The 27,503-nt window shown below is 45.4% G+C and overlaps 1 protein-coding gene across 1 annotated transcript; it reads right to left on the bottom strand.

Moving 5' to 3' along the window:
* Positions 1-344: 344 nt before the first annotated feature.
* On the bottom strand, positions 345-27,503 carry LOC116985542 (collagen alpha-6(VI) chain-like). Its single transcript, XM_033040330.1, has 8 exons — positions 27,443-27,503; positions 16,185-16,247; positions 14,882-14,917; positions 8,646-8,682; positions 7,875-7,889; positions 7,279-7,772; positions 3,242-3,323; positions 345-1,081 (listed from the first exon to the last, which is right to left on the bottom strand). Exons 2-8 carry the CDS (start codon positions 16,185-16,187, stop codon positions 345-347), a joined length of 1,404 nt encoding a protein of 467 aa, XP_032896221.1. The 5' UTR covers positions 16,188-16,247; positions 27,443-27,503.

Genomic DNA, 27,503 nt, shown 5'->3' with positions numbered 1-27,503 from the left:
TAGACTCCAGCAAGTTTCTCATTATTGTCAGGCTAATTATGCCCCTGTCCCACTTAGGAAACCTGAACGGAAACCTCTGGAGACTTTGCGCCCCACCCAAGGTTTCCGTGCGGTCCCCGGAGGTTGCAGGTCGTTGCCGGAGGTTTCAGGTAGTGGAAGCAGGTAGGGAGACTGATAAAAACCTCCGGGAACCTCCGGGAACCACACGGAAACCTTGGGTGTGGCGCAAAGTCTCCAGAGGTTTCCGTTCAGGTTTCCTAAGTGGGACAGGGGCATAAGTCTTTAAGGCATCCTCCAGTTCTTATTTCTAGTACTTATCAAACAGTACGGTATAAATATATGTATTAAGATTGTAGCGTCAGTAATGCATGGTAATAAATTATCGTTTTATCATAAAGTTTCCTCAAAGTTCCAGCCCACTTACCTTCCAGGTTTTTCAGGAAGGCTACTGCAAACCTTTGTGCATATTCCATTTCCATCTCCAGAGCTCTGTGCAGATGGACTAAATGTTGATCCTGAGGAGAACTGACACACTCCTTCAGGGCTGCAACGTTGGATCGCTCTCCGAGAACCAACGCAAAGACAGCAAATCCTTTACATTTGATATCTTGTGATATTTCCAGCAATCTCTTCTCATCAATATTTGTGTCGGCTGAAAGTATTATAAAAATAACCCTGTGTGTCGTCTGCTTTGTATCATTTGAGAAGAAATGTTTCAGGCTCCATTCAACAGTGCGGTCAAGGCTGGAGGTGACCTCTGGTTGATCAAATGACTCTTGGATGTGTCGCTTTTTCAGTGTTTTTGCGTTGTAATCCAAAATCCCAAACTCCAGGTTAAACGGTTCTTTGTCATAACTGCCAGCATGTTGTACAATAGCCACTCTAGGATGAAGACTGGAAGCTTTTGGCTCTTCGGAAATCACAAACTCGTTAAGCATGGAACTTAGGAAATGCTGAACATTTTCGGAATGTGCAGATTCCATCTCATCTACATCATCAAGAATAAACGCAATATCCAGGTTTACGGGAAAGGCAGGGGGAGGGCCAGTTCCTGCACACTTGCCATCTGGTTTACACTGATCTGAAAAAAGAAAACATATTTATTGACCAATATTTTGGAGTTTGACCCACATTTTTAAATGTGCATTTATTTGCTGTAATTTAAAGTTGTATGGAATCAAAATGTAACCAATTACCTATGAAATATATAGTAGAAATATTATTTTCTGGCATTGAAGTTGGAACGTGCCAGAAATATAATCAACAAAATCATATATTGTCGAGGTTAGTTTATTGTCATGTGAACAGTGAAGAGCTTTTGTCGCAAGCTAACCAGTCAGCAGAAAGACCATACATGATCACTAACAGTCTGACCTGGTCACAAAACATCGCATCACTAGTTAAGAGAGGGCAGCAGCGTTTGCACTTTCTGCGCTGGATGAGAAGAGCTCACCTCCCCCATCCTGTCCTCACCACTTTCTACAGGGGCACCATAGAGTGTATTCTGACCAGCTGCATCTCTGTCTGGTTTGTGGACTGTAAAGCCTCCGACTGGAAGTCCGTGCAGATAGTGGTGAGGATGGCTGAACAAATCATCGGGACTTCTCTCCCCTCAATCGAGGACATTGCAAGCAAACGTTGCTTGTCCAAGGCCAACAGTATTATAAAGGACCCCACACATCTCCATCATGGACTGTTCACTCTGCTGCCCTCGGGCAAAAGATATCGCAGCATAAGGAACAGAACATCAAGGTTTTGCAACAGCTTCTTTCCCCGAGCCATCAGACTCTTGAATGCCATGTAATGGGCAGCCACCATTATCTATTTTATCTTTTTATCCATTTTATCTTTTTATCCATTTTATCCTTCTGTTTATTTTTGTGTTGCACGGGGAGCCAAATGCAACGGAATTTCGTTTAGAATTGCATATATCGATGTATTTCTGAATGACAATAAAGTTTTGATTGATTGATTGATTGATTGACAATCAGCAATCCACCGTGTGCAGATACATGATAAAGGGAATAACATCAATAACGTTTTGTGCAAGATAAAGTCCAGTAAAGTCCAATCAAAGATAATCCAATGGTCTCACAGTTATAAATACTGTACATTATGAAAGGTGAGATTAAAATTGGAAACTTTCATTCCATATGTCCCAATAGGTTTAAAGTATGTGAATGATAGAAATCATGATCAAAAACATGATACCATGAGGTGGGCAGGACAAATCCAAAGGGCTTTGTTCAATAATGGTAAATAAATAGAACCACCAATGCTGGAATCCTAAAACAAAAACGGAAATATCGGAAAACTTCAGCCAGTTTACCAGTGTCGATTGGAAGAAAAACCAGTGAATGTTGTCGGTCAATGACTCTTCTAAAGATTGAGGGATGGGGTGGAGAGGAGAGTTTGTGGTGCAAGGTGCACAAAGCAAGGTGCAAGGTGCATTAGATGGGTATAAAAATACATAATTCAGTCCCAATTAGAAAGTAAATTATTTTACTATGAATGGTGTATATATTTTAATTGTACATTACAGAGGGGAAATCGTATGACAATCTGGGAAGAAGAACCGATTGAATATAAAGGCTGAGTTACTGGCAGACACAAACCTGCAGTACCAGCTTTGCCTCGGGTATACAACACATCGAAAGGAACTTACAACAGAAAATGATGACAAAACATCAGACAGCAAGTGCAACACCAGGAAGTCAGATGTCAGAGGTTATGGGGAGAAGGCAGGAGAATGGCGTTAGGAGGGGTAGATAGATCAGCCATGATTGAATGGCGGAGTAGACTTACATAGAAACATAGCAACATAGAAAATAGGTGAGTGCAGGAGGAGGCCATTCGGCCCTTCGAGCCAGCACCGCCATTCATTCTAATCATGGCTGATCGTCCCCTTTCAATAACCCGTGCCTGCCTTCTCCCCATATCCCTTGATTCCACTAGCCCCTAGAGCTCTATCTAACTCTCTCTTAAATCCATCCAGTGATTTGGCCTCCACTGCCCTCTGTGGCTGGGAATTCCACAAATTCACAACTCTGTGGGTGAAAAATGTTTTTCTCACCTCAGTCTTAAATGGCGTCCCCATTGGGAACATTTTTCCTGCATCTAATGGGCCGAATGGCCTAATTCTACTCCCATTCCTTATGATGTAAATTATTTTGAAAAGTAAGTGAGAGCAGAAGAGATCTTAGCATATTACAGGTTGAATTTGATTAATTTAAAAACATACCATAACACAAAGTGCATGAATGGACCTGACTCAAAAGTTCTTGGGACCTTTGCAGTTGTCTTGGCAACACGACCACTGCATCCTTGGGAATAAAAATGTAAAAGGAAGTTGGTTTAGAACTAAAGAAAAATAAATCTGCAAGGTTAACAAACATATAATGCACTTTACTTAAATAACTACGGTTCTTGATTCTAACCGTCCCAGCTCGGTATATATTAGCCAGTTTTAGTTGAGAGACACAGCACGGAAACAGTCCCTTCGGTCCACCGGGTCCGCGCCGACTAGCAATCCTCGCACATTAACACTATCCTACACAGACTAGGGACAATTTACATTTATACCAAGCCAATTAACCTACAAACCTGTACGGGCCTTTATAAATCAGAGCATTGAGTATAGAAGTTGGGATGTAATGTTAAAATTGTACAAGGCATTGGTGAGGCCAATTCTGGAGTATGGGGTACAATTTTGGTCGCCTAATTATAGGAAGGATGTCAACAAAATAGAGAGAGTACAGAGGAGATTTACTAGAATGTTGCCTGGGTTTCAGCAACTAAGTTACAGAGAAAGGTTGAACAAGTTAGGGCTTTATTCTTTGGAGCGCAGAAAGTTAAGGGGGGACTTAATAGAGGTCTTTAAAATGATGAGAGGGATAGACAGAGTTGACGTGGATAAGCTTTTCCCACTGAGAGTAGGGAAGATTCAAATAAGGGGACATGACTTGAGAATTAAGGGACAGAAGTTTAGGGGTAACATGAGGGGGAACTTCTTTACTCAGAGAGTGGTGGCTGTGTGGAATGAGCTTCCAGTGAAGGTGGTGGAGGCAGGTTCGTTTTTATCATTTAAAAATAAATTGGATAGTTATATGGACGGGAAGGAAATGGAGGGTTATGGTCTGAGCGCAGGTATATGGGACTAGGGGAGAATACGTGTTCGGCACGGACTAGAAGGGTCGAGATGGCCTGTTTCCGTGCTGTAATTGTTATATGGTTATATGGTTATATGGTCTTTGAAGTGTGGGAGGAAACTGAAGATCTCAGGAAAAAACCCACATGGTCACGGGGAGAACGTACAAACTCCGTACAGACAGCACCCGTATGCGGGGTCGAACTCGGGTCACCGTCGCTGTAAGCGCTGTAAGGCAGCAACTCGATCGTTGCACCACCATGATGCCCTTCTTAATCTTATTTTCTATCCCATCTTACATTTTCTGCTCATTTGAAATGAGAAGCCGCAGCTCATCATTAATTGTGCAGATACGATACAACAATCTAATCAGGAACCTATTTGCAATTCCATTGCATCAGCACTGGAGCAGAGAGTCCTCAATGAGATGAAACTGAGAGGAGCCAGTTCCTTGCCCAGACGTAACCCTGTAGTAAATCTTAACTTTCCTTGTAAAGCAGAAGGGCAGGTGATCCTTGCTAGCCTCATATGAAGTCTCAAGACTCCCATATGCTGATCTAATCCTCAATGATTCATTGGTACTTTATTGTCACATGTACTGAGGCACAGGGAAATTCCTTTTTTGCATACAGTTCAGTCAAAATCTCACGATACATAAACCTAATCATACTTGATTATAAGACTGTAAGAATAGCAGATAGCACTGAGGCACTACACAAGAGTCACCATCTTTCCAGCACCATCTTGTACCCTTCAAGTTCGGAATCGTTAAAAATGTTAAGGGCCTGTCCCACTTAGGCGATTTTTTCGGCGACTGCCGGCAACTATCACAGTCATAGCAGGTCGCCGAAAAAGCAGCAACTGCCCCCCCCCCACAACAACGTTTACGCCAAGCAACGACAGCCTACCACCTAGTTGGCTTCAAGCCATGGCAAGCTATCATCAACTGGCGACTCATTAGGACGTCCACCTACGACCACACCTACGACAACCTACGACCACACAGGCGACAACCTACGACAACCAAAGTCAACCTACGTCCACCCGCGACAAGCTACGACACGCCAGGACCCAGCCGGCGACAACTGAAGACAATTCAGTCGCCGCTACCTGTCACCGGTTGACGTAGGCTGACGTAGGTTGTCGCCAATGGATTTCAATGGAAGGCAGCGACAACCAACGTTTCCTGGTGACAACATGCGTCCTCCTGGCGACAACCTACGACAGCACCTACGTCAGGAGAAGCCAAGCTACGTCAAGCCCACAGTCACCGAAAAGTTTTGAACATTTCAAAATCCAGTGGCGACCAGAAAAACGTTACAACTCTTTAGGTGACTTGAGCAGACTACTCACGACCATGCAGGTGTCACCCCGCGACCATGTGGCGACAGCCTAGTCGCCTGTAGTCACCGAAAAAATCACCTAAGTGGGACAGGGTTATAGAGTCTTAACTTGGCCAAAAAGTTCCATCATCGACAAAAGCATTTTCTTCTTTCCAATCCCTGATAGGGTTGTGCAGATGGGATACTGCAGGGGTTTGGTGTTTTTGTGGCCACTTCTCTCTGTATGGGATGATGGAATGATTTGGACAGACCGGGCTATACACGGTTATCTGCTGGATGCTCATAGGATCCTTTAAGCTCCAAGCACCGAGGATATGGACAACACAGCTCACCCCCTCCACGACACACTGGTCAACCTGAGGAGCACCTTCAGCAACAGACTGGTTCCACCTAGATGCAGTACGGAATGCCGCAGGAGATCTTTCTTCCCTGTGGCTGTCAATCCCCCTTCTGTGGTGGGGTAGACTGGCTCCCCTTTTCCCACCCTCCCTCCCCAATCTTTGCACATCACCATCCTAGATTTTCCACATCATTTTAATTTCATGTTTCGTGTACCTAGTTTTGTTTTATGACTATTGGCAGACCAATTTCCCACCTGGGATAAATAAAGTTCTATCACATCGTATCGTATATTTTGGGAAATATTCTTCTCAGACTTGTGCTACAAATGGATGTCATAGATTGGTTCTGCTCCATGATAATTTAATACTACGGACATTCTTGCCGTAGAGGGAGTACAGAGAAGGTTCACCAGACTGATTCCTGGGATGTCAGGACTTTCATATGAAGAAAGACTGGATAGAAACTTACAAAATTCTTAAGGGGTTGGACAGGCTAGATGCAGGAAGATTGTTCCCGATGTTGGGGAAGTCCAGAACAAGGGGTCACAGTTTAAGGATAAGGGGGAAGTCTTTTAGGACAGAGATGAGAAAATCATTTTTTACACAGAGAGTGGTGAATCTGTGGAATTCTCTGCCACAGAAGGTAGTTGAGGCCAGTTCATTGGCTATATTTAAGAGGGAGTTAGATGTGGCCCTTGTGGCTAAAGGGATCAGGGGGTGAGAAGGCAGGTACAGGATACTGAGTTGGATGATCAGCCATGATTATATTGAATGGCGGTGCAGGCTCGAAGGGTCGAATGGCTACTCCTGCACCTATTTTCTTTGTTTCTAACTGCTAGAACAGAAGGTGCCCGTCCCAGTGGAACAATCCTTTCTCGCATTCTCACCCCATTTCCCTACAAATTATCTTCTTTCAGGGATCTAATCAACTTCTTCTGGAAGGCACTAATTAATTCTATTTCACGCGCCCCTACAGATCGTAACTTCCCATGTGTAACTATTCGTCATAAAATGAATGTGATCGACATTTTAAATTATGCATATCTGACTGCTTATAATTCCAGTACAGTGATACCCTACAGAGAATAAACATTGAACAGGCGGCACGACAGTGCAGAGATATTGCTGCCTTACAGCGCTTGCATCCCCAGAGGCCCGGGTTTGATTCCAACAATGAGTGTTGTCTGTACGAAGTTTGTACCTTCTCCCCGTGACCTGCATGGGTTTTCTCCAGGATCTTCGGTTTCCTCTCACACTCCAAAGATGTACAGGTTTCTAGATTAATTGACGAGGTATAAATGTAAGTTGTCCCTAGTGTGTGTAGGATAGTGTTAATGTGCAGGGATCGCTGGACGGCGTGGACTCGGCGGGCCGAAGGGCCTGTTTCCATGCTGTATCTCAAACTAAACAAAGAATGTATAAAACGGAAATGTGGAATAGCCCTCACCTTAAAAACTTTTTTCACCTCAGGGATGCTTTTTAAGGAGATGATGACGGGAATGATACTTGAAGCACTGAACTGTGTGGCAGCCATTGCCATAGCATCAGAGTCCTGCGATCCTCCATTGGTGAGAAACACAGCTATTTTCTTCACGAGGACACCATTACGAACCCGTTTAAAAGTATTTCTGGCAACAAACTGCATACTGTTGCCGATATTGCGGATGCTTCTTGATCGATCATGAGCTAGACCTTTTATTTCTTGCACGAGTGCCTTTTTTTTCTTAAAGCGAGGGAACCGAATGAAAGGCTTAGCTTCGTTACTGTAAGTAAGGACAGCCACACGGGCACCTGTGGGACAGTTGTTTTCAGCGATGTCAATATCCTGCACAAAACTAATTACAATTTTCTTCATCCTTTCAAATATAGCAGGAGTGACATCTGCAGATGTGTCCAGAGCAAAGGCCAGCTCCGTGGGGTAGGATGGACACGCTCCACTTCCTGAAAGAATGCAACAACATTTTGCATTTGGAGATGACATTTATTCGAGAAAAGTGCAGGTACAATAATTTATCTTGAAAAACTTTTTAAAGAGCCACTTACTTTGTGAACTGCAGGCTAGAGAAATGAAAGAGGAAGTAAAGTTAATACAATGAAGTATATTTTTTACTTCGCAAAGTTAATCAATAATCTTAATCACTCTTTCTATAAGTGGATTTGCTCACCATGTGATTTTGGTATCTGATTTTCAAAGCCCTGTGTAACCATGAGTTTTAGTGCCGAGTTTTTCCCTTTGGCATTAGTTCAGACAGTACATCAAAGAAAACATTCCCCAGCATCAGCATCAAGCCTAGCCTACTACACCCGTGTGAGGATTTAAACTTTCCGCACCAGGAACTTCTATTATCAACTTGATGTCAAATTAGCTGAATATGTCCAGGGGACCCACACACATCAGTAATGTTCCAAACGCAGCATTCAGAGGCCACAATCATTTGATCAATTCAATTCAATTTCAAGATGAGGAGAAAGAACATTTTATAATATTCCGCCATCTAATGCCAAATACAATTTTAGTATTGTTTCCTCTTAAAATAATTACCGAGATTTTAAAATAATAATTCTTAAATTCGTGATAGGAGCAGAATTAGGCCATTCGGCCCATCAAGCCTACTCCGCCATTCAATCATTCATGGCTGCTCTATCTCTCCCTCATAACCCAATTCCCCTGCCAGATTGGAAAATCCACTTGAATTTAAGAACATTTAGACACATTTTCTTTTCATTTTTTTTTAACATTTCTAAAATTCTACAAATTTAGTGAGAGATTCCAGCTTTAAAAATATTACTCAAGGGGAAGAGATTGTCACTTACCACAGTTGTCTCTTATGTAATTTACAAGCTCACATGCCTGCAAGGAAATTGCAAAATTGTAAGCTTTCAAACATTCTATGCAGAAAACTTGACTATCAGATTGTACCTTAGAACATAGAACATAAAACATAGAACACTACAGCACAAGAACAGGCCCTTCAGCCCACAAGGTCCTTGTCAAACATTATTGCCAAGACTAACTCTTCTCTGCCTGCACATAACCCATTCTCACGATATCCATATCCCTATCCAGAAGTCTTTTAAATTCCACAATTGTATCTGCCTCAAGCACCACCCCTGCAACATGTTCCAGGCACTCACCACCTCTGTGTAAAAACATGCTGCAAACACATCCTGTAAACTTTGTCCCACTCACCTGAGAGCTATGCCCTCTAGTGTTTGATTTTTTCACCCTGGGGAAAAAAAGGTTCTTACTTTCTACCCTATCTCTGTTTCTCATATTTTTGGACACTTCTATGAGATCTCCCTGTAACTTGGGCAATCCAGAGAACGTCAATCCAAATTTTCCCTGTAGCTAATACCCTGTAATACCAGCTCCATTACAGTAAGTCTCCTCACCGCCCTTTCCAAAGCAACTACATCCTCCCTATAATGGGGTGACCAGAACAACAGGTAATACTCCAATGTGGCCGAAACAATGTCCTTTAGAGCTGCACTATGCCAGTCCCAATTCTTGTACTCAATGCCCCAACCTCTGAAAGTAAACATTCCATATGCCTTCTTTACCATTCTATCTACTTGTGTTGCCACTTTCAGGGAGCTATAACCATATAACCATATAACCATATAACAATTACAGCACGGAAACAGGCCATCTCGGCCCTTCTAGTCCGTGCCGAACACTTATTCTTCCCTAGTCCCATCTGCCTGCACTCAGACCATAACCCTCCATTCCTTTCCCATCCATATACCTATCCAATTTATTTTTAAATAATAAAATCGAACCTGCCTCCACCACTTCCACTGGAAGCTCATTACACACAGCTACCACTCTCTGAGTAAAGAAGTTCCCCCTCATGTTACCCCTAAACTTCTGTCCCTTAATTCTCAAGTCATGTCCTCTAGTTTGAAACTTCCCTACTCTCAATGGAAAAAGCTTATCCACGTCAACTCTGTCTATCCCTCTCATCATTTTAAAGACCTCTATCAAGTCCCCCCTTAACCTTCTGCGCTGCAAAGAATAAAAACCTAACTTGTTCAACCTTTCTCTGTAACTTAGTTGCTGAAACCAGGCAACATTCTAGTAAATCTCCTCTGTACTCTCTCTATTTTGTTGACATCTTTCCTATAATTTGGCGACCAAAATTGTACCCCATACTCCAGAATTGGCCTCACCAATGCCTTGTACAATTTTAACATTACATCCCAACTTCTATACTCAATGCTCTGATTTATAAAGGCCAGCACACCAAAAGCTTTCTTTATCACCCTACCGACATGAGATTCCACCTTCAGTTATGCACTTGGACACCAAGCCCTTTCCATATATCAATGCTGTCAGTGGTCGTGCCGTTAATAGTGAGATTAAACGAGAACTTACCAGTTTGAATTTTGATCTTTATTTTATGAGGAGTAACGTTGAGGGATTACGTGAAGACCCCGTCCAGTACGCATGCGTGTCAATCTTCAAAGCAGCGGTGTGAAATCACAGATAACAGTTATTGAACTGAACATAGTAAGATAAGAGAACCATAATACCAGTTGAACTTTATGATAGAGGGCTTGGAGCGGAGGGCACGTAATCCCTCAACTTTACTCCTCATAAAATAAAGATCAAACTTCAAACTGGTAAGTTCTCGTTTAATCTTACTATTTTACTTCGGAGTCGCGTGAGTGACTACGTGAAGATTTTAAAGCTCTGTGATTTCATGCCGTGGAACCGAGTCCAGGCGTCATACACTGCATCAGTAGGCCAATGATGAGTGAACATTAAGAATGCATTCAGACATGACATAGATATAGACATGTTGATGCTATTAATGAATAATAGTGGCAATAGTAACCTCCCTCAACCTGGAGGAAGTATGAACCATACCTAACATAGAGTTGGCAAATACCCCTGATCTGGCAATAGGTTTATTCTGAATATTTGGACAGATCAATAGTTTGACCATCCTGCAACCGCTAGGATGTGGTCCATCCCTGCTGCTGAGGTATAGCGGTCCTGGTGGAGTGAGACTCAATGTCAATGTACACTCCTGTATATACCAGACCCATATAACCATCTGGAGAAGGTCCGTAGTGAATCCTTCTAACAAGATTTTATGTAACTAATAATATTGCTGTCAGTCTATAAGGCTCTTAGGAACCTTGACATACTGGTGTAAATACGTGATCACACGCAACCCAAGGTCCATGGGATATGCAACTCTAGTTTGGTCTTGTGTCCCTGTTTAATCTGCTTGATTAATCATAAACAAAACATGTTATTATAGCCTGCAGATATGATCATCCTATCCAGTGTTGCAATGACTGGACCCATAGCGCTGTACTTAGTGCCATGGCGTAATCACTAGTACGTGAGTATGATCATGGACAGGGATGTTGCTGGTGCCCATCGGTGAAGTGACGTAGTACAATGTTTACAACCCATATCTCTGCGTCCCTAGGCCTGGGAGGTTTTAAGCTGACGATACCTTCATATTCTGGATATCAGAGGGTGAGACCGGACAGAGTGGTTTATGTACTCCTCAGCCAAATAATGAGGAGGTACTTAAGGCACAGTAATGGAACAGTAACTTAATGTTATTATCCCATAAAACTGAATTTTAATGTGTCAGTCATCCGTGCCGAGTTAAACGTAAGGAAGCATAAATAATGCTTCCCATCTCCTATGCAGATTGCTGCTATTTGGTGCTATCCCTGCAATCTGTAGTGAGCACTCTTAATGCTTATGGTTTGACAACCCGAGCCGCAGAAACGATCTCTCAGAGTCTGTAAGTCGATGAATTGATTATATCATGCAGAGGATGGTTTCAACATCACAACTGAACCAGCATCTTTTTATCCGGAATTAACCATGTAAGGTTTTATGTTCATTCTTCGCCTCAGCAGGAGCCATAGGTATATAACCCAGGCAGGCACTATGAAAACCCGGAAGCGGGAATCTTGCTGAATTTTGCAAGACCCGTCTATTGAGGCCAAATGGAGGAAGACATAAAAGAACATTCCTTCCTAGTGTAGCGAGAATGCACCCTTCGCCACTGTATGCCTCGTTCACTGTTGATTGAAACTGGATGCAAGCAACTCAATAGTTAGTGTTCTATCAATCCACATTGTCACTAAATACTTTGTGATCACACATTCATTCTGTGTTGTCATTGATTTTGCATAATAATACACCAGTGCTAAATGCGGTTTGATAAAACTATCACCGGATACTTTGATTTGATTGTACCTTTGTGATTAACATATACCACCACCAAAGTGTATCACCTTGGACTTGTGCATGTCCTTTAATGCACAGAATGCACCTGGTGTCCATTGGCAGTTGATATCATGACTGAACACTTGATAACTCGTGCTAATCCCATCTGCCTCCATAACTAGAGATGGTATTAGTAAATTACCCATCTTTGGGCAAAAGCATCAGTTTGGAAATGACTGAAGATTTACGGATAAGAGGTTTTAGTGGAGCAAAGCTGTCCATCATTGTGACTTTGATTGTTTCAGCTAAAAATAGCAGAGGTCTAATTTTTTGTCTCAGAGCTGATCCCAGACCAATTAATGGATGATTGTATCCCAATAATCAATAGTTTTAGTTGGTATCAACTTAATTTAAATTTAACTGGACGGGTGAGAACCAATTCCTCAAATATAGCTATGTGGCTGATAAGGCTAATTTAGTAAAATACAGTATGTTCAATATCATCCAGATTGGCCATGCTACTTATTTGTTAGCTCTGTGCAGCCGAAGCACTGATAGTAGTGATTTAGTAAATAATGTGGAAACGGGAGTTAGCCCATTTTGTAACGCCCTGAGTGTATCGTTGCCTCATCCAGTTAAATTTCAAATATCTTCAACCCTGTGAGCGGAAATGATCACATGGAAGTTATTCAGAAAAGTCTATACTGCACATGCGGGTTGAGGCTGTTGACAATGATCAGTCCACATCCCATTCTTGTGAGCCTTGTCTTGAAAGGCAACTCCAACCATATCTGTGTGCAGTATAAACTAATCTAGTGTTATCCCAAACCAGTGTAAATATTCAAACCAGTTTAATATTACCAACTTGTATCCGTGACTGGAGACATCATCGATGAGGTTCCATACCTTTATCCGAATGGGAGGACTTATACAACCCGACCCAGGAGCTGCCTCAAACATGTGTGCATGATTTTACATCTGCTCCTGGGAGGTAGAGGAGCTCGAGTACGAGGTTGGCGCATCTTCCAGGAAGGCCGTTCTGGGCTGTGGCCTAAAAAAGACCTTTGTCCTGATTGTACGGCCTTCAAGCTTTCACCAGCTTCAGTTCATCGTGGTTTGTGGTAGGTGCGTAGGGGTGCTGCCGTCGAAGATGTGAGGTCTTGCGTGATGATGTGGCCTTCTTGAACCCGACGGCCACTCGTCGAGCTCCTGCTGCTGGTAATGTTGTTCCGGCACCCCCTGCACACTTGTGGTTTCTTCAGCCAAACCCCTGTCTTCAGAGTCAGCCCAGAAGTGACTCCTAATGCTCCCCTCTGTCGAGGGAGATGCATTATGCAGCCCTCAATAAGGTGCTGCCATGGGCATCCCTGGACCCCCTGGTGACTAGGCTCCATATACCGGAGCATGTCACATTGGAGCTTCTGATCCATCAACTGCTCCATGCGGGATATGCGATCACTGTTGCTCCCTGTCGGCGGTGAGTCTTCACAGCCTGACTCGTCCGAGTCTTTGGCCTGTCCGACTTCTGCTTGGCTTTCCCACCAGTCTGAGGTGTCGATTCCGACTGTGCAGGTGCCAGGTCGGAGACTGCTGATCAATAGCGATCCAGGTGCAGTCTACAGCTGCTGACTGCCCGCAATTCCGCGGTCCTCCGCAGTCAGTCTGGATGCGGTCCATTCCTGTAACATATTCTCACAAAATAGCACAAAACGACCTTCGAGTAAGGAATTTACCTGCATGTCCTTTTTAAACCTTCTGCTGCGGGGCAACGCTCCTCCCGAGCCTGGGCTCATGGTCGTGGTTTGTTACAGCTGGGGTTCCTCTGTGGTCCTTGTAGAAACACTTCCATTGCGGGTTATTTCTCCCCCGAGCTTTTTCTCCGCGGTCCCTTATAACAGGGCTTCTCCACGGTGTTCTCCAGTCGGGGCTTTCTTTCCCCCCCCCCCCCCCCCCGATCTGGGTATCCCCGCAGTAACTGCAGCCGGGATATCCCCGCCGTCCCTATAAAAGGGATAGCCGCGATTTACAAAGTCGGGGAGGGGGGATATCCTGCTTCGGGGGGGCGGGAATATGAAGCCGCTGGTTTAACTGCCACGGGCACAGTAGGTGACTTACTGCCGTCCGCTCCTCGCATCCCGCAGTCTACGAAGCGGGTTCTCAGGTCGCTCCCCGTATTCCACGGTCTCCGGAGCGGCTATCCGGTTGCCCCCGGCACCAATATGAAGCCGCTGGCACCACCGCCAGCGGCTCGAAGGTGAATCCACTGCCGTCCGCTCCCCGCTTCCCGCAGTCTCCGGAGCGGCTGTCCAAGTGTCTCCGGCACCAATATGAAGCCGCTGGCACCACCGCCAGCGGCTCGAAGGCAAATGCACCGTCGTCCGCTCCCCGCTTCTCACGGTCTCCCGAGCGGGTTCTCCACCAATATGAAGCCGCTGGTTCTACTGCCAGCGGCTCAAAGGTGAATCCACCGTCGCTCGCTACCCGCGTTCCGCGGTTCCAAGCGCTTAGGTCCGTGGGCGGGATTCCCCGTGACCGGGGTTCCCTGTAGTTCGAGACTGGGGTTTCCCCTCCGTCCCGACTTTGCCCCGGACTTTTAGCAGGACCTCTAAGTAGAGGTTCCTGCAAGAAGATTTAACCTGAAAGTTTAAAAAAAAACTTACCTCAGGTCTGTTGCTGGCAGGAGAATCACGTTGACCCTGCCAGTCGTCACACAATGCGATAGACGATATGATACACATGTGTACTGGACGGGGTCTTCACGTAGTCACTCACATGACTCCGAAGTAAAATTGTATATTTTTCCCTGATATTCCACCTCCCTAAATGCAACGTACAAGCAGTTACGTACCGTTTGTGATCTGTGGCCAGGTTGTCCTTTGAGGCCCTGGTGGAAAGAAAAGATACATTTTAAATAACGTCTCTAATTTCTCATTCTTCTTAAGATTCCCTATCCCCTTCTACGTAAGATATTAACATTTTGCTGTTTATGGATATGTGACACATTCTTTTCCAGACACCTTTTCTTCACATATGAACAGTGATTTTTTTTTGTGTAAAATAGTTATTGTTCATAAGTGGGATTACAGAAAGTTCAACTGTTTTTTCCTACTCAGTCACAGAGTCATGGAGTCATACAGCATGGAAACAGGCCCTTTGGCCCAACTTGCCTATGCTAACCAAGATGCCCCATCTGCACTAGTCCCACCTGCCAATTGTTTGGCCCATATCTTAACCTTTTCTATCCATGTACCTGTCAAAATGTATTTTAAATGTTGTTATAGTACCTGCCTCAATTACCTCCAATATCAACGTTCCTTATACCCACCACACTCTGTATGGTCATCTGGCCTCAGCAGGCTCCAAGCAGAAGACTGCTTCTAGAGCCATGCTGAAGTAACTGGCCCTAACTACTTCTTAATAGAGTAGTTAGTTAATAATCCTGCAATCAATCACAAGTGTGAAAACGCACACATCCAGATTCAGGGACAGTTTCTTCCCAGCTGGTACCAGGCAACTGAACCACGCTACCACAACTAGAGAGCAGTGCTGAACTATTATCTACCGGGATCCGATCACCCGGCGCGGGGGAGCTGAGATCTCCCCGATGCAAGAGCTTGATCGTCCCGATGCGGAGGGCCTGACCGCGGGCTACGGGAGCCAAGATCATTCCGTCAACGGAAGGCTTGATGTCCCCGACCGCGGGAGAACAAAGAAGGGAAGAGATTGAATTTCTTTTCGCCTTCCATCACAATGAGGAATGTGGTGGAGTCACTGTGGTGTATTTTATGTTAAAATGTATTTTGTGTGTCTTGTTGCTTTTTATTGGCATGACTGTATGGCAAATCAAATTCCTCATATGTTACTAATCATACTTGGCTAATAAAGTATGAATATGATTATGATTTGAGACCCTCGGACTAACTTTGATCGGACCTTATTGGCTTTATCTTGCACTAAACGTTATTCATATTATTCCCTTTATCATGTATCTGTACACTGTGAAAGGCTCGTTGTAATCATGTATTGTCTTTCCGCTAACTGGTTAGCACGCAACAAAAGCTTTTCACTGTACCTCGGTACACGTGACAATAAATAAACTAATCTAAACTAAACTCACTACTAACTTTCCTGCTTTCAAGGCTACAACTTACCATTTCTCCAGGAGGCCCAATCGCACCTGGATCTCCAGCCTCACCATCCCAGCCAGCTGTACCCTAATTGTATAAGAATATTACATTATTTCTCATCCACAAAATTATCAGTATTGATGAAATGTAATTAAGATAGATAGAAAATAGACAATAAACAATAGACAATAGGTGCAGGAGTAGGCCATTCGGCCCATCGAGCCAGCACCACCATTCAATGTCATCATGGCTGAACATCCACAATCAGTACCCCATTCCTGCCTTCACCCCATATCACCTAACTCCGCTATCTTTAAGAGCCCTATCTAGCGCTCTCTTGAAAGTATCCAGAGAACCGGCCTCCACCGCCCTCTGAGGCAGAGAATTCCACAGACTCACAACTCTGTGTGAAAAAGTGTTTCCTCATCTCAGTTCTAAATGGCTTACCTCTTATTCTTAAACTGTTGTCCCTGGTTCTGGACTCCCCCAACATCGGAAACATGTTTCCTGCCTCTAGCGGGTCCAAACCCTTAATAATCTTACATGTTTCAATGAGATATCCTCTCACCCTTCTAAATTTCAGAGTATACAAGCCCAGCCATTCCATTCTCTCAGCATATGACAGTCCCGCCATCCCGGGAATTAACCTTGTAAACCTCAGCTGCACTCCCTCAATAGCAAGAATGTCCTTCCTCAAATTTGGAGACCAAAACTGCACACAATACTCCAGGTGTGGTCTCACTAGGGGCCTGTACAACTGCAGGAGGACCTCATTGCTACCCAACTCCTCGTGTTATGAAGGACAACATGCCATTCGCTCTCTTCGCTGCCTGCTGTACCTGCATGCTTACTTTCATTGACTGATGAACAAGGACTCTCAGATCCCGTTGTACTTCCCCTTTTCCCAACTTGACACCATTTAGATAATAATTTGCCTTCCTGTTTTTGCTAACAAAGTGGATAACCTCACATTTATCCACATTAAACTTCATCTGCCATACATCTGCCTACTCATCCAACCTGTGCAAGTCACCCTGCATTCTCATAGCATCCTCCTCACAGATCACACTGCCACACAGCTTTATGTCATCTGCAAATTTGCTAATGTCACTTTGAATCCATTCATCCAAATCATTGATGTATATTGTAAATAGCTGCGGTCCCAGCACCGAGCCTTGTGGTACCCCACTAGTCACTGCGGTTTGAGAAGGGACAACAATTACAGTGTGGTGATTGGTTTTATGAGCACTTCTATTGAAGATTATTAAATATATCTGTACTTTCTTTAGGATCTACTTAGACAATGTTACGCAAATGAAACATCCTTTCTGGGTACAGTTGATGAAATATTCATCCAAATTCTCGTTCATAAAAAACATTAACAAACCTAACACTGCCAATCCTACACTTGGATCACAGAGTCTGGTTTTAAAAGTTAACTATGTAAAGTTTGATTTTACCCAAATCTATCTATCTATATTACTAAAAGTCTGTTCTTGACTGCTTTTGGCCCACTGTGCTGCGATTTCTGAGAGAGCGCCACCACCTACGGCTGTCATTTTTAGCCACCTCACTCAGAGCCCACATCTGCCTTCCTGGACCAGAGGATTTTTCCCATCGATGAAAAATCAGAGAGATATTAATGTTTTTTAAAAATTCACCATTCTCTCTGCTGCCCCTGCTGGAGGGAGGGGGAGGGACTATAAAACCAGGAAGTGGTGTACCTCAGTCTCTGCAAGACGGAGGTCTGCACTTGGGCTAATACATAACTAAAACTCTGATCTCGTGCTTTTCCGGTTTGCATGGTTTTTCTAATTGCACAAATACGGTACACGATAGAGCTACGATTTTTCGCCAGGTTACTCACCTTTCCCCTGCGCTGCAGCAAGCAACAAGCTTCATTCCGTTCGGTGGTATATTGTAAAAGTTATCGAGGATTAAAAACCTTAAAAACCGCACTGCGCAGATTCGTAGAGTCAGAGCCACGCAGATTGGTCTCTTCTCCTGTCAGTCAATGCCACGGCCGGGATGGTGATGTCCCTTCCAGCCCCACTGGCGGTGACCTGTCCCGCCTCACTCACAAACTCCTCTCTCCCCTCTTCTTGTATCTTGTCTATCGTCTCCCCCGACCACTGGCAGTGGCCGCAAGGGACGGGGTTCAGTGGAGGCCCAGTGGAGGTTCAGTGGAGGCCCTGGTCCCATTTCTCTCTCCCTCATCACTAACCCCTCTCCCCCACCCACCCTCTGCGGCAATGGCGGGCTTGGTTTCTTGGTTTCTTGGTCCTCCAAAATATTCCAAATGGAATTTAAACTGGAGATGGTGGAGGGAAGACGTAAGCCAGAGAGGGTTTTTGGGAAGAAAGAGCTACCTTAAATTTAGTTGTATCTGGTTGGGTAACCATGGTAGGGGGAAGATTATTCCATGCTTTAATTATGCGGGGGAAGAACGAATTGCTGTAGACATCTGTCTTGGTAGCTGGAATCTCAAATTGGTCCGGTCTACCCATCTCCCCAGGTCGGTCTCCTCCGCAGCCGATGCAGTAACTCACCCTCACGGCCTTCTCTGGGGACATTTTCTCCACCAGCTCATCGAAATTTGTGGTGCCCACCGAGCAGGCAGGCAACTAGGCGGGTGCGCAGGGCAGGGACGGGCTGTGTGGCAGCAGCGGGTGGGTGGCCAGTTTGCGCGGAATTTGAGAGGGACACACACACACACACACACACACACACACACACACACACACACACACACACACACACACACACACACACACACACACACACACACACACACACACACACACACACACACACACACACACACACACACACACACACACACACACACACACACACGGGACATCACCATCCCGGCCGTGGCATTGACTGACAGGAGAAGAGACCAATCTGCGTGGCTCTGACTCTACGAATCTGCGCAGTGCGGTTTTTAAGGTTTTTAATCCTCGATAACTTTTACAATATACCACCGAACGGAATGAAGTTTGTTGCTTGCTGCAGCGCAGGGGAAAGGTGAGTAACCTGGCGAAAAATCGTAGCTCTATCGTGTACCGTATTTGTGCAATTAGAAAAACCATGCAAACCGGAAAAGCACGAGATCAGAGTTTTAGTTATGTATTAGCCCAAGTGCAGACCTCCGTCTTGCAGAGACTGAGGTACACCACTTCCTGGTTTTATAGTCCCTCCCCCTCCCTCCAGCAGGGGCAGCAGAGAGAATGGTGAATTTTTAAAAAACATTAATATCTCTCTGATTTTTCATCGATGGGAAAAATCCTCTGGTCCAGGAAGGCAGATGTGGGCTCTGAGTGAGGTGGCTAAAAATGACAGCCGTAGGTGGTGGCGCTCTCTCAGAAATCGCAGCACAGTGGGCCAAAAGCAGTCAAGAACAGACTTTTAGTAATATAGATAGATAGATTTGGGTAAAATCAAACTTTACATAGTTAACTTTTAAAACCAGACTCTGTGATCCAAGTGTAGGATTGGCAGTGTTAGGTTTGTTAATGTTTTTTATGAACGAGAATTTGGATGAATATTTCATCAACTGTACCCAGAAAGGATGTTTCATTTGCGTAACATTGTCTAAGTAGATCCTAAAGAAAGTACAGATATATTTAATAATCTTCAATAGAAGTGCTCATAAAACCAATCACCACACTGTAATTGTTGTCCCTTCTCAAACCGCAGTGACTAGTGGGGTACCACAAGGCTCGGTGCTGGGACCGCAGCTATTTACAATATACATCAATGATTTGGATGAATGGATTCAAAGTGACATTAGCAAATTTGCAGATGACATAAAGCTGTGTGGCAGTGTGATCTGTGAGGAGGATGCTATGAGAATGCAGGGTGACTTGCACAGGTTGGATGAGTAGGCAGATGTATGGCAGATGAAGTTTAATGTGGATAAATGTGAGGTTATCCACTTTGTTAGCAAAAACAGGAAGGCAAATTATTATCTAAATGGTGTCAAGTTGGGAAAAGGGGAAGTACAACGGGATCTGAGAGTCCTTGTTCATCAGTCAATGAAAGTAAGCATGCAGGTACAGCAGGCAGCGAAGAGAGCGAATGGCATGTTGTCCTTCATAACACGAGGAGTTGGGTAGCAATGAGGTCCTCCTGCAGTTGTACAGGCCCCTAGTGAGACCACACCTGGAGTATTGTGTGCAGTTTTGGTCTCCAAATTTGAGGAAGGACATTCTTGCTATTGAGGGAGTGCAGCTGAGGTTTACAAGGTTAATTCCCGGGATGGCGGGACTGTCATATGCTGAGAGAATGGAATGGCTGGGCTTGTATACTCTGAAATTTAGAAGGGTGAGAGGATATCTCATTGAAACATGTAAGATTATTAAGGGTTTGGACCCGCTAGAGGCAGGAAACATGTTTCCGATGTTGGGGGAGTCCAGAACCAGGGACAACAGTTTAAGAATAAGAGGTAAGCCATTTAGAACTGAGATGAGGAAACACTTTTTCACACAGAGTTGTGAGTCTGTGGAATTCTCTGCCTCAGAGGGCGGTGGAGGCCGGTTCTCTGGATACTTTCAAGAGAGCGCTAGATAGGGCTCTTAAAGATAGCGGAGTTAGGTGATATGGGGTGAAGGCAGGAATGGGGTACTGATTGTGGATGTTCAGCCATGATGACATTGAATGGTGGTGCTGGCTCGATGGGCCGAATGGCCTACTCCTGCACCTATTGTCTATTGTTTATTGTCTATTTTCTATCTATCTTAATTACATTTCATCAATACTGATAATTTTGTGGATGAGAAATAATGTAATATTCTTATACAATTAGGGTACAGCTGGCTGGGATGGTGAGGCTGGAGATCCAGGTGCGATTGGGCCTCCTGGAGAAATGGTAAGTTGTAGCCTTGAAAGCAGGAAAGTTAGTAGTGAGTTTAGTTTAGATTAGTTTATTTATTGTCACGTGTACCGAGGTACAGTGAAAAGCTTTTGTTGCGTGCTAACCAGTTAGCGGAAAGACAATACATGATTACAACGAGCCTTTCACAGTGTACAGATACATGATAAAGGGAATAATATGAATAACGTTTAGTGCAAGATAAAGCCAATAAGGTCCGATCAAAGTTAGTCCGAGGGTCTCAAATCATAATCATATTCATACTTTATTAGCCAAGTATGATTAGTAACATATGAGGAATTTGATTTGCCATACAGTCATGCCAATAAAAAGCAACAAGACACACAAAATACATTTTAACATAAAATACACCACAGTGACTCCACCACATTCCTCATTGTGATGGAAGGCGAAAAGAAATTCAATCTCTTCCCTTCTTTGTTCTCCCGCGGTCGGGGACATCAAGCCTTCCGTTGACGGAATGATCTTGGCTCCCGTAGCCCGCGGTCAGGCCCTCCGCATCGGGACGATCAAGCTCTTGCATCGGGGAGATCTCAGCTCCCCCGCGCCGGGTGATCGGATCCCGGTAGATAATAGTTCAGCACTGCTCTCTAGTTGTGGTAGCGTGGTTCAGTTGCCTGGTACCAGCTGGGAAGAAACTGTCCCTGAATCTGGATGTGTGCGTTTTCACACTTGTGATTGATTGCAGGATTATTAACTAACTACTCTATTAAGAAGTAGTTAGGGCCAGTTACTTCAGCATGGCTCTAGAAGCAGTCTTCTGCTTGGAGCCTGCTGAGGCCAGATGACCATACAGAGTGTGGTGGGTATAAGGAACGTTGATATTGGAGGTAATTGAGGCAGGTACTATAACAACATTTAAAATACATTTTGACAGGTACATGGATAGAAAAGGTTAAGATATGGGCCAAACAATTGGCAGGTGGGACTAGTGCAGATGGGGCATCTTGGTTAGCATAGGCAAGTTGGGCCAAAGGGCCTGTTTCCATGCTGTATGACTCCATGACTCTGTGACTGAGTAGGAAAAAACAGTTGAACTTTCTGTAATCCCACTTATGAACAATAACTATTTTACACAAAAAAAAATCACTGTTCATATGTGAAGAAAAGGTGTCTGGAAAAGAATGTGTCACATATCCATAAACAGCAAAATGTTAATATCTTACGTAGAAGGGGATAGGGAATCTTAAGAAGAATGAGAAATTAGAGACGTTATTTAAAATGTATCTTTTCTTTCCACCAGGGCCTCAAAGGACAACCTGGCCACAGATCACAAACGGTACGTAACTGCTTGTACGTTGCATTTAGGGAGGTGGAATATCAGGGAAAAATATACAATTTTACTTCGGAGTCATGTGAGTGACTACGTGAAGACCCCGTCCAGTACACATGTGTATCATATCGTCTATCGCATTGTGTGACGACTGGCAGGGTCAACGTGATTCTCCTGCCAGCAACAGACCTGAGGTAAGTTTTTTTTTAAACTTTCAGGTTAAATCTTCTTGCAGGAACCTCTACTTAGAGGTCCTGCTAAAAGTCCGGGGCAAAGTCGGGACGGAGGGGAAACCCCAGTCTCGAACTACAGGGAACCCCGGTCACGGGGAATCCCGCCCACGGACCTAAGCGCTTGGAACCGCGGAACGCGGGTAGCGAGCGACGGTGGATTCACCTTTGAGCCGCTGGCAGTAGAACCAGCGGCTTCATATTGGTGGAGAACCCGCTCGGGAGACCGTGAGAAGCGGGGAGCGGACGACGGTGCATTTGCCTTCGAGCCGCTGGCGGTGGTGCCAGCGGCTTCATATTGGTGCCGGAGACACTTGGACAGCCGCTCCGGAGACTGCGGGAAGCGGGGAGCGGACGGCAGTGGATTCACCTTCGAGCCGCTGGCGGTGGTGCCAGCGGCTTCATATTGGTGCCGGGGGCAACCGGATAGCCGCTCCGGAGACCGTGGAATACGGGGAGCGACCTGAGAACCCGCTTCGTAGACTGCGGGATGCGAGGAGCGGACGGCAGTAAGTCACCTACTGTGCCCGTGGCAGTTAAACCAGCGGCTTCATATTCCCGCCCCCCCGAAGCAGGATATCCCCCCTCCCCGACTTTGTAAATCGCGGCTATCCCTTTTATAGGGACGGCGGGGATATCCCGGCTGCAGTTACTGCGGGGATACCCAGATCGGGGGGGGGGGGGGGGGGGAAAGAAAGCCCCGACTGGAGAACACCGTGGAGAAGCCCTGTTATAAGGGACCGCGGAGAAAAAGCTCGGGGGAGAAATAACCCGCAATGGAAGTGTTTCTACAAGGACCACAGAGGAACCCCAGCTGTAACAAACCACGACCATGAGCCCAGGCTCGGGAGGAGCGTTGCCCCGCAGCAGAAGGTTTAAAAAGGACATGCAGGTAAATTCCTTACTCGAAGGTCGCTTTGTGCTATTTTGTGAGAATATGTTACAGGAATGGACCGCATCCAGACTGACTGCGGAGGACCGCGGAATTGCGGGCAGTCAGCAGCTGTAGACTGCACCTGGATCGCTATTGATCAGCAGTCTCCGACCTGGCACCTGCACAGTCGGAATCGACACCTCAGACTGGTGGGAAAGCCAAGCAGAAGTCGGACAGGCCAAAGACTCGGACGAGTCAGGCTGTGAAGACTCACCGCCGACAGGGAGCAACAGTGATTGCATATCCCGCATGGAGCAGTTGATGGATCAGAAGCTCCAATGTGACATGCTCCGGTATATGGAGCCTAGTCACCAGGGGGTCCAGGGATGCCCATGGCAGCACCTTATTGAGGGCTGCATAATGCATCTCCCTCGACAGAGGGGAGCATTAGGAGTCACTTCTGGGCTGACTCTGAAGACAGGGGTTTGGCTGAAGAAACCACAAGTGTGCAGGGGGTGCCGGAACAACATTACCAGCAGCAGGAGCTCGACGAGTGGCCGTCGGGTTCAAGAAGGCCACATCATCACGCAAGACCTCACATCTTCGACGGCAGCACCCCTACGCACCTACCACAAACCACGATGAACTGAAGCTGGTGAAAGCTTGAAGGCCGTACAATCAGGACAAAGGTCTTTTTTAGGCCACAGCCCAGAACGGCCTTCCTGGAAGATGCGCCAACCTCGTACTCGAGCTCCTCTACCTCCCAGGAGCAGATGTAAAATCATGCACACATGTTTGAGGCAGCTCCTGGGTCGGGTTGTATAAGTCCTCCCATTCGGATAAAGGTATGGAACCTCATCGATGATGTCTCCAGTCACGGATACAAGTTGGTAATATTAAACTGGTTTGAATATTTACACTGGTTTGGGATAACACTAGATTAGTTTATACTGCACACAGATATGGTTGGAGTTGCCTTTCAAGACAAGGCTCACAAGAATGGGATGTGGACTGATCATTGTCAACAGCCTCAACCCGCATGTGCAGTATAGACTTTTCTGAATAACTTCCATGTGATCATTTCCGCTCACAGGGTTGAAGATATTTGAAATTTAACTGGATGAGGCAACGATACACTCAGGGCGTTACAAAATGGGCTAACTCCCGTTTCCACATTATTTACTAAATCACTACTATCAGTGCTTCGGCTGCACAGAGCTAACAAATAAGTAGCATGGCCAATCTGGATGATATTGAACATACTGTATTTTACTAAATTAGCCTTATCAGCCACATAGCTATATTTGAGGAATTGGTTCTCACCCGTCCAGTTAAATTTAAATTAAGTTGATACCAACTAAAACTATTGATTATTGGGATACAATCATCCATTAATTGGTCTGGGATCAGCTCTGAGACAAAAAATTAGACCTCTGCTATTTTTAGCTGAAACAATCAAAGTCACAATGATGGACAGCTTTGCTCCACTAAAACCTCTTATCCGTAAATCTTCAGTCATTTCCAAACTGATGCTATTGCCCAAAGATGGGTAATTTACTAATACCATCTCTAGTTATGGAGGCAGATGGGATTAGCACGAGTTATCAAGTGTTCAGTCATGATATCAACTGCCAATGGACACCAGGTGCATTCTGTGCATTAAAGGACATGCACAAGTCCAAGGTGATACACTTTGGTGGTGGTATATGTTAATCACAAAGGTACAATCAAATCAAAGTATCCGGTGATAGTTTTATCAAACCGCATTTAGCACTGGTGTATTATTATGCAAAATCAATGACAACACAGAATGAATGTGTGATCACAAAGTATTTAGTGACAATGTGGATTGATAGAACACTAACTATTGAGTTGCTTGCATCCAGTTTCAATCAACAGTGAACGAGGCATACAGTGGCGAAGGGTGCATTCTCACTACACTAGGAAGGAATGTTCTTTTATGTCTTCCTCCATTTGGCCTCAATAGACGGGTCTTGCAAAATTCAGCAAGATTCCCGCTTCCGGGTTTTCATAGTGCCTGCCTGGGTTATATACCTATGGCTCCTGCTGAGGCGAAGAATGAACATAAAACCTTACATGGTTAATTCCGGATAAAAAGATGCTGGTTCAGTTGTGATGTTGAAACCATCCTCTGCATGATATAATCAATTCATCGACTTACAGACTCTGAGAGATCGTTTCTGCGGCTCGGGTTGTCAAACCATAAGCATTAAGAGTGCTCACTACAGATTGCAGGGATAGCACCAAATAGCAGCAATCTGCATAGGAGATGGGAAGCATTATTTATGCTTCCTTACGTTTAACTCGGCACGGATGACTGACACATTAAAATTCAGTTTTATGGGATAATAACATTAAGTTACTGTTCCATTACTGTGCCTTAAGTACCTCCTCATTATTTGGCTGAGGAGTACATAAACCACTCTGTCCGGTCTCACCCTACGTGTGTGTGTGTGTGTGTGTGTGTGTGTGTGTGTGTGTGTGTGTGTGTGTGTGTGTGTGTGTGTGTGTGTGTGTGTGTGTGTGTGTGTGTGTGAGGGAGGGAGGGAGGGGGGGGAGGGAGGGAGGGGGGGAGGGAGGGGGGGAGGGAGGGAGGGGGGAGGGAGGTAGTCACTGAGAGTAGGGGAAAGGCGAGTGAAGGAGAGGTGAGGGAGGGTTTTGGGTTTAGGAGGAGGAGGAGGAGGAGGGGAAAGTGAGGAGGGAGGTGAGGTGGGAGAGTGGGGGGATTAAGGGAGAGGAAGGGATAGGGAGTGAGAGGGGGAAAGTGGGGGAGGTGAGGAGCGGAAATTGACAGAGGAGGCGGGGGAGTGGGGGAGGTAGGGAGTGGGGAATAGAGGGGGAGGTGAGGAGTGGTGGATAGAGGGATAGGAGGGGGTAGGTAGGGAAGAGAAGTTAAGGAGGGAGGGAGGGAGGGAGGGAGGGAGGGAGGGAGGGAGGGAGGGAGGGAGGGAGGGAGGGAGGGAGGGAGGGAGGGAGGGAGGGAGGGAGGGAGGGAGGGAGGGAGGGAGGGACAGGGTAGGGGAAAGGGAGGGAGAGGTGAGGGATAGATTGGGGAGGGGAAAAAGAGGCAGGGTGTAGAGGAGGGGGAGGGAGTGCTGGGGGATGAGGGGAAATGAGCCACGCCTGTGCAGTTGGGGGCTATGCATGAGTGGTGCAATATTGCCTTGGGGGATGGGTTGCATTGGGGGAACGGGTGAGTGGTGGAATATTGTGTTGGGGGACCACACTGGATAGCACACTGGATAGCCACCAAGTTGTCACAGGAGTGGAAGGCAACCTCATCTCCATTCCACAGCTACATCACTTCACCAGATAAAAGCTGTCCAGGGCCTGACCTCCCGAGAGGAACATGGGTGAAGCTCAACAGACTTGGTACAGGAGTTGGGCATTTCAATGCCAGCATGTGGAGATGGGGGCTCCGTCAGAGCCCAGCTTGTGAATGTGGAGCAGCCAACCATGTCATCCCTTTGGCCCAACTTGTCCACACCAGCCAACATGTCCCAGCTACACCAGTCCCACCCGCCCGCATTTGGCTCATTTCCCTCCAAACCTGTCCGATCCACATATTTGTCTGTTTCTTAAACGTAGGGATAGTCCCTGCCTCAACTACCTCCTCTGGCAGCTCGTTTCATACTCCCAGCACCCTTTGTGCGAAAAGGTTACCCCTCAGATTCCTATTTAATCTTTTCCCCTTTGCTTTAAACCAATGTCCTCTGGTCCTCGATGGTTCCAGAAACCATGTTTCAAGAAAGTACACGTAATCATACTGCTGGACTTGTTCTGTGGCTTGTACTATTCAGATGTATGGACCATGTGACAAAGACACACCAGTGCACCTCCAGGCACACATTGACAGAATTTTCAATCTAGTATAGGATCTTACAGGAACAAGGCGGGGGAAAAAGACAATAAAACTCAGCAGAATGCATAATTCTACATTTTGGATGAATCAAAACAAACTAATTGAGATTTGAATGAATATCCTACCCTGCGGCCTCTGATTCCTTTGGGACCTTCTTTCCCAGAAATACCAGGTTCTCCATCGGCC

Source organism: Amblyraja radiata, chromosome 2 (assembly GCF_010909765.2).
Source record: "Amblyraja radiata isolate CabotCenter1 chromosome 2, sAmbRad1.1.pri, whole genome shotgun sequence".
In the NCBI taxonomy this organism is placed as follows: domain Eukaryota; kingdom Metazoa; phylum Chordata; class Chondrichthyes; order Rajiformes; family Rajidae; genus Amblyraja; species Amblyraja radiata.
This window is presented reverse-complemented; position numbering and strand designations above follow the sequence as displayed.

Bases quoted from the DNA above. Each gene is read 5' to 3' on its own strand.
- LOC116985542 (XM_033040330.1), bottom strand. The intron at 8,683-14,881 runs GTACGTAACTGC...ATTTCCTTGCAG, and splicing joins CTGGCCACAGATCACAAACG to GCATGTGAGCTTGTAAATTA. The intron at 3,324-7,278 runs GTGAGGGCTATT...TTTATTCCCAAG, and splicing joins AGGTGAAAAAAGTTTTTAAG to GATGCAGTGGTCGTGTTGCC.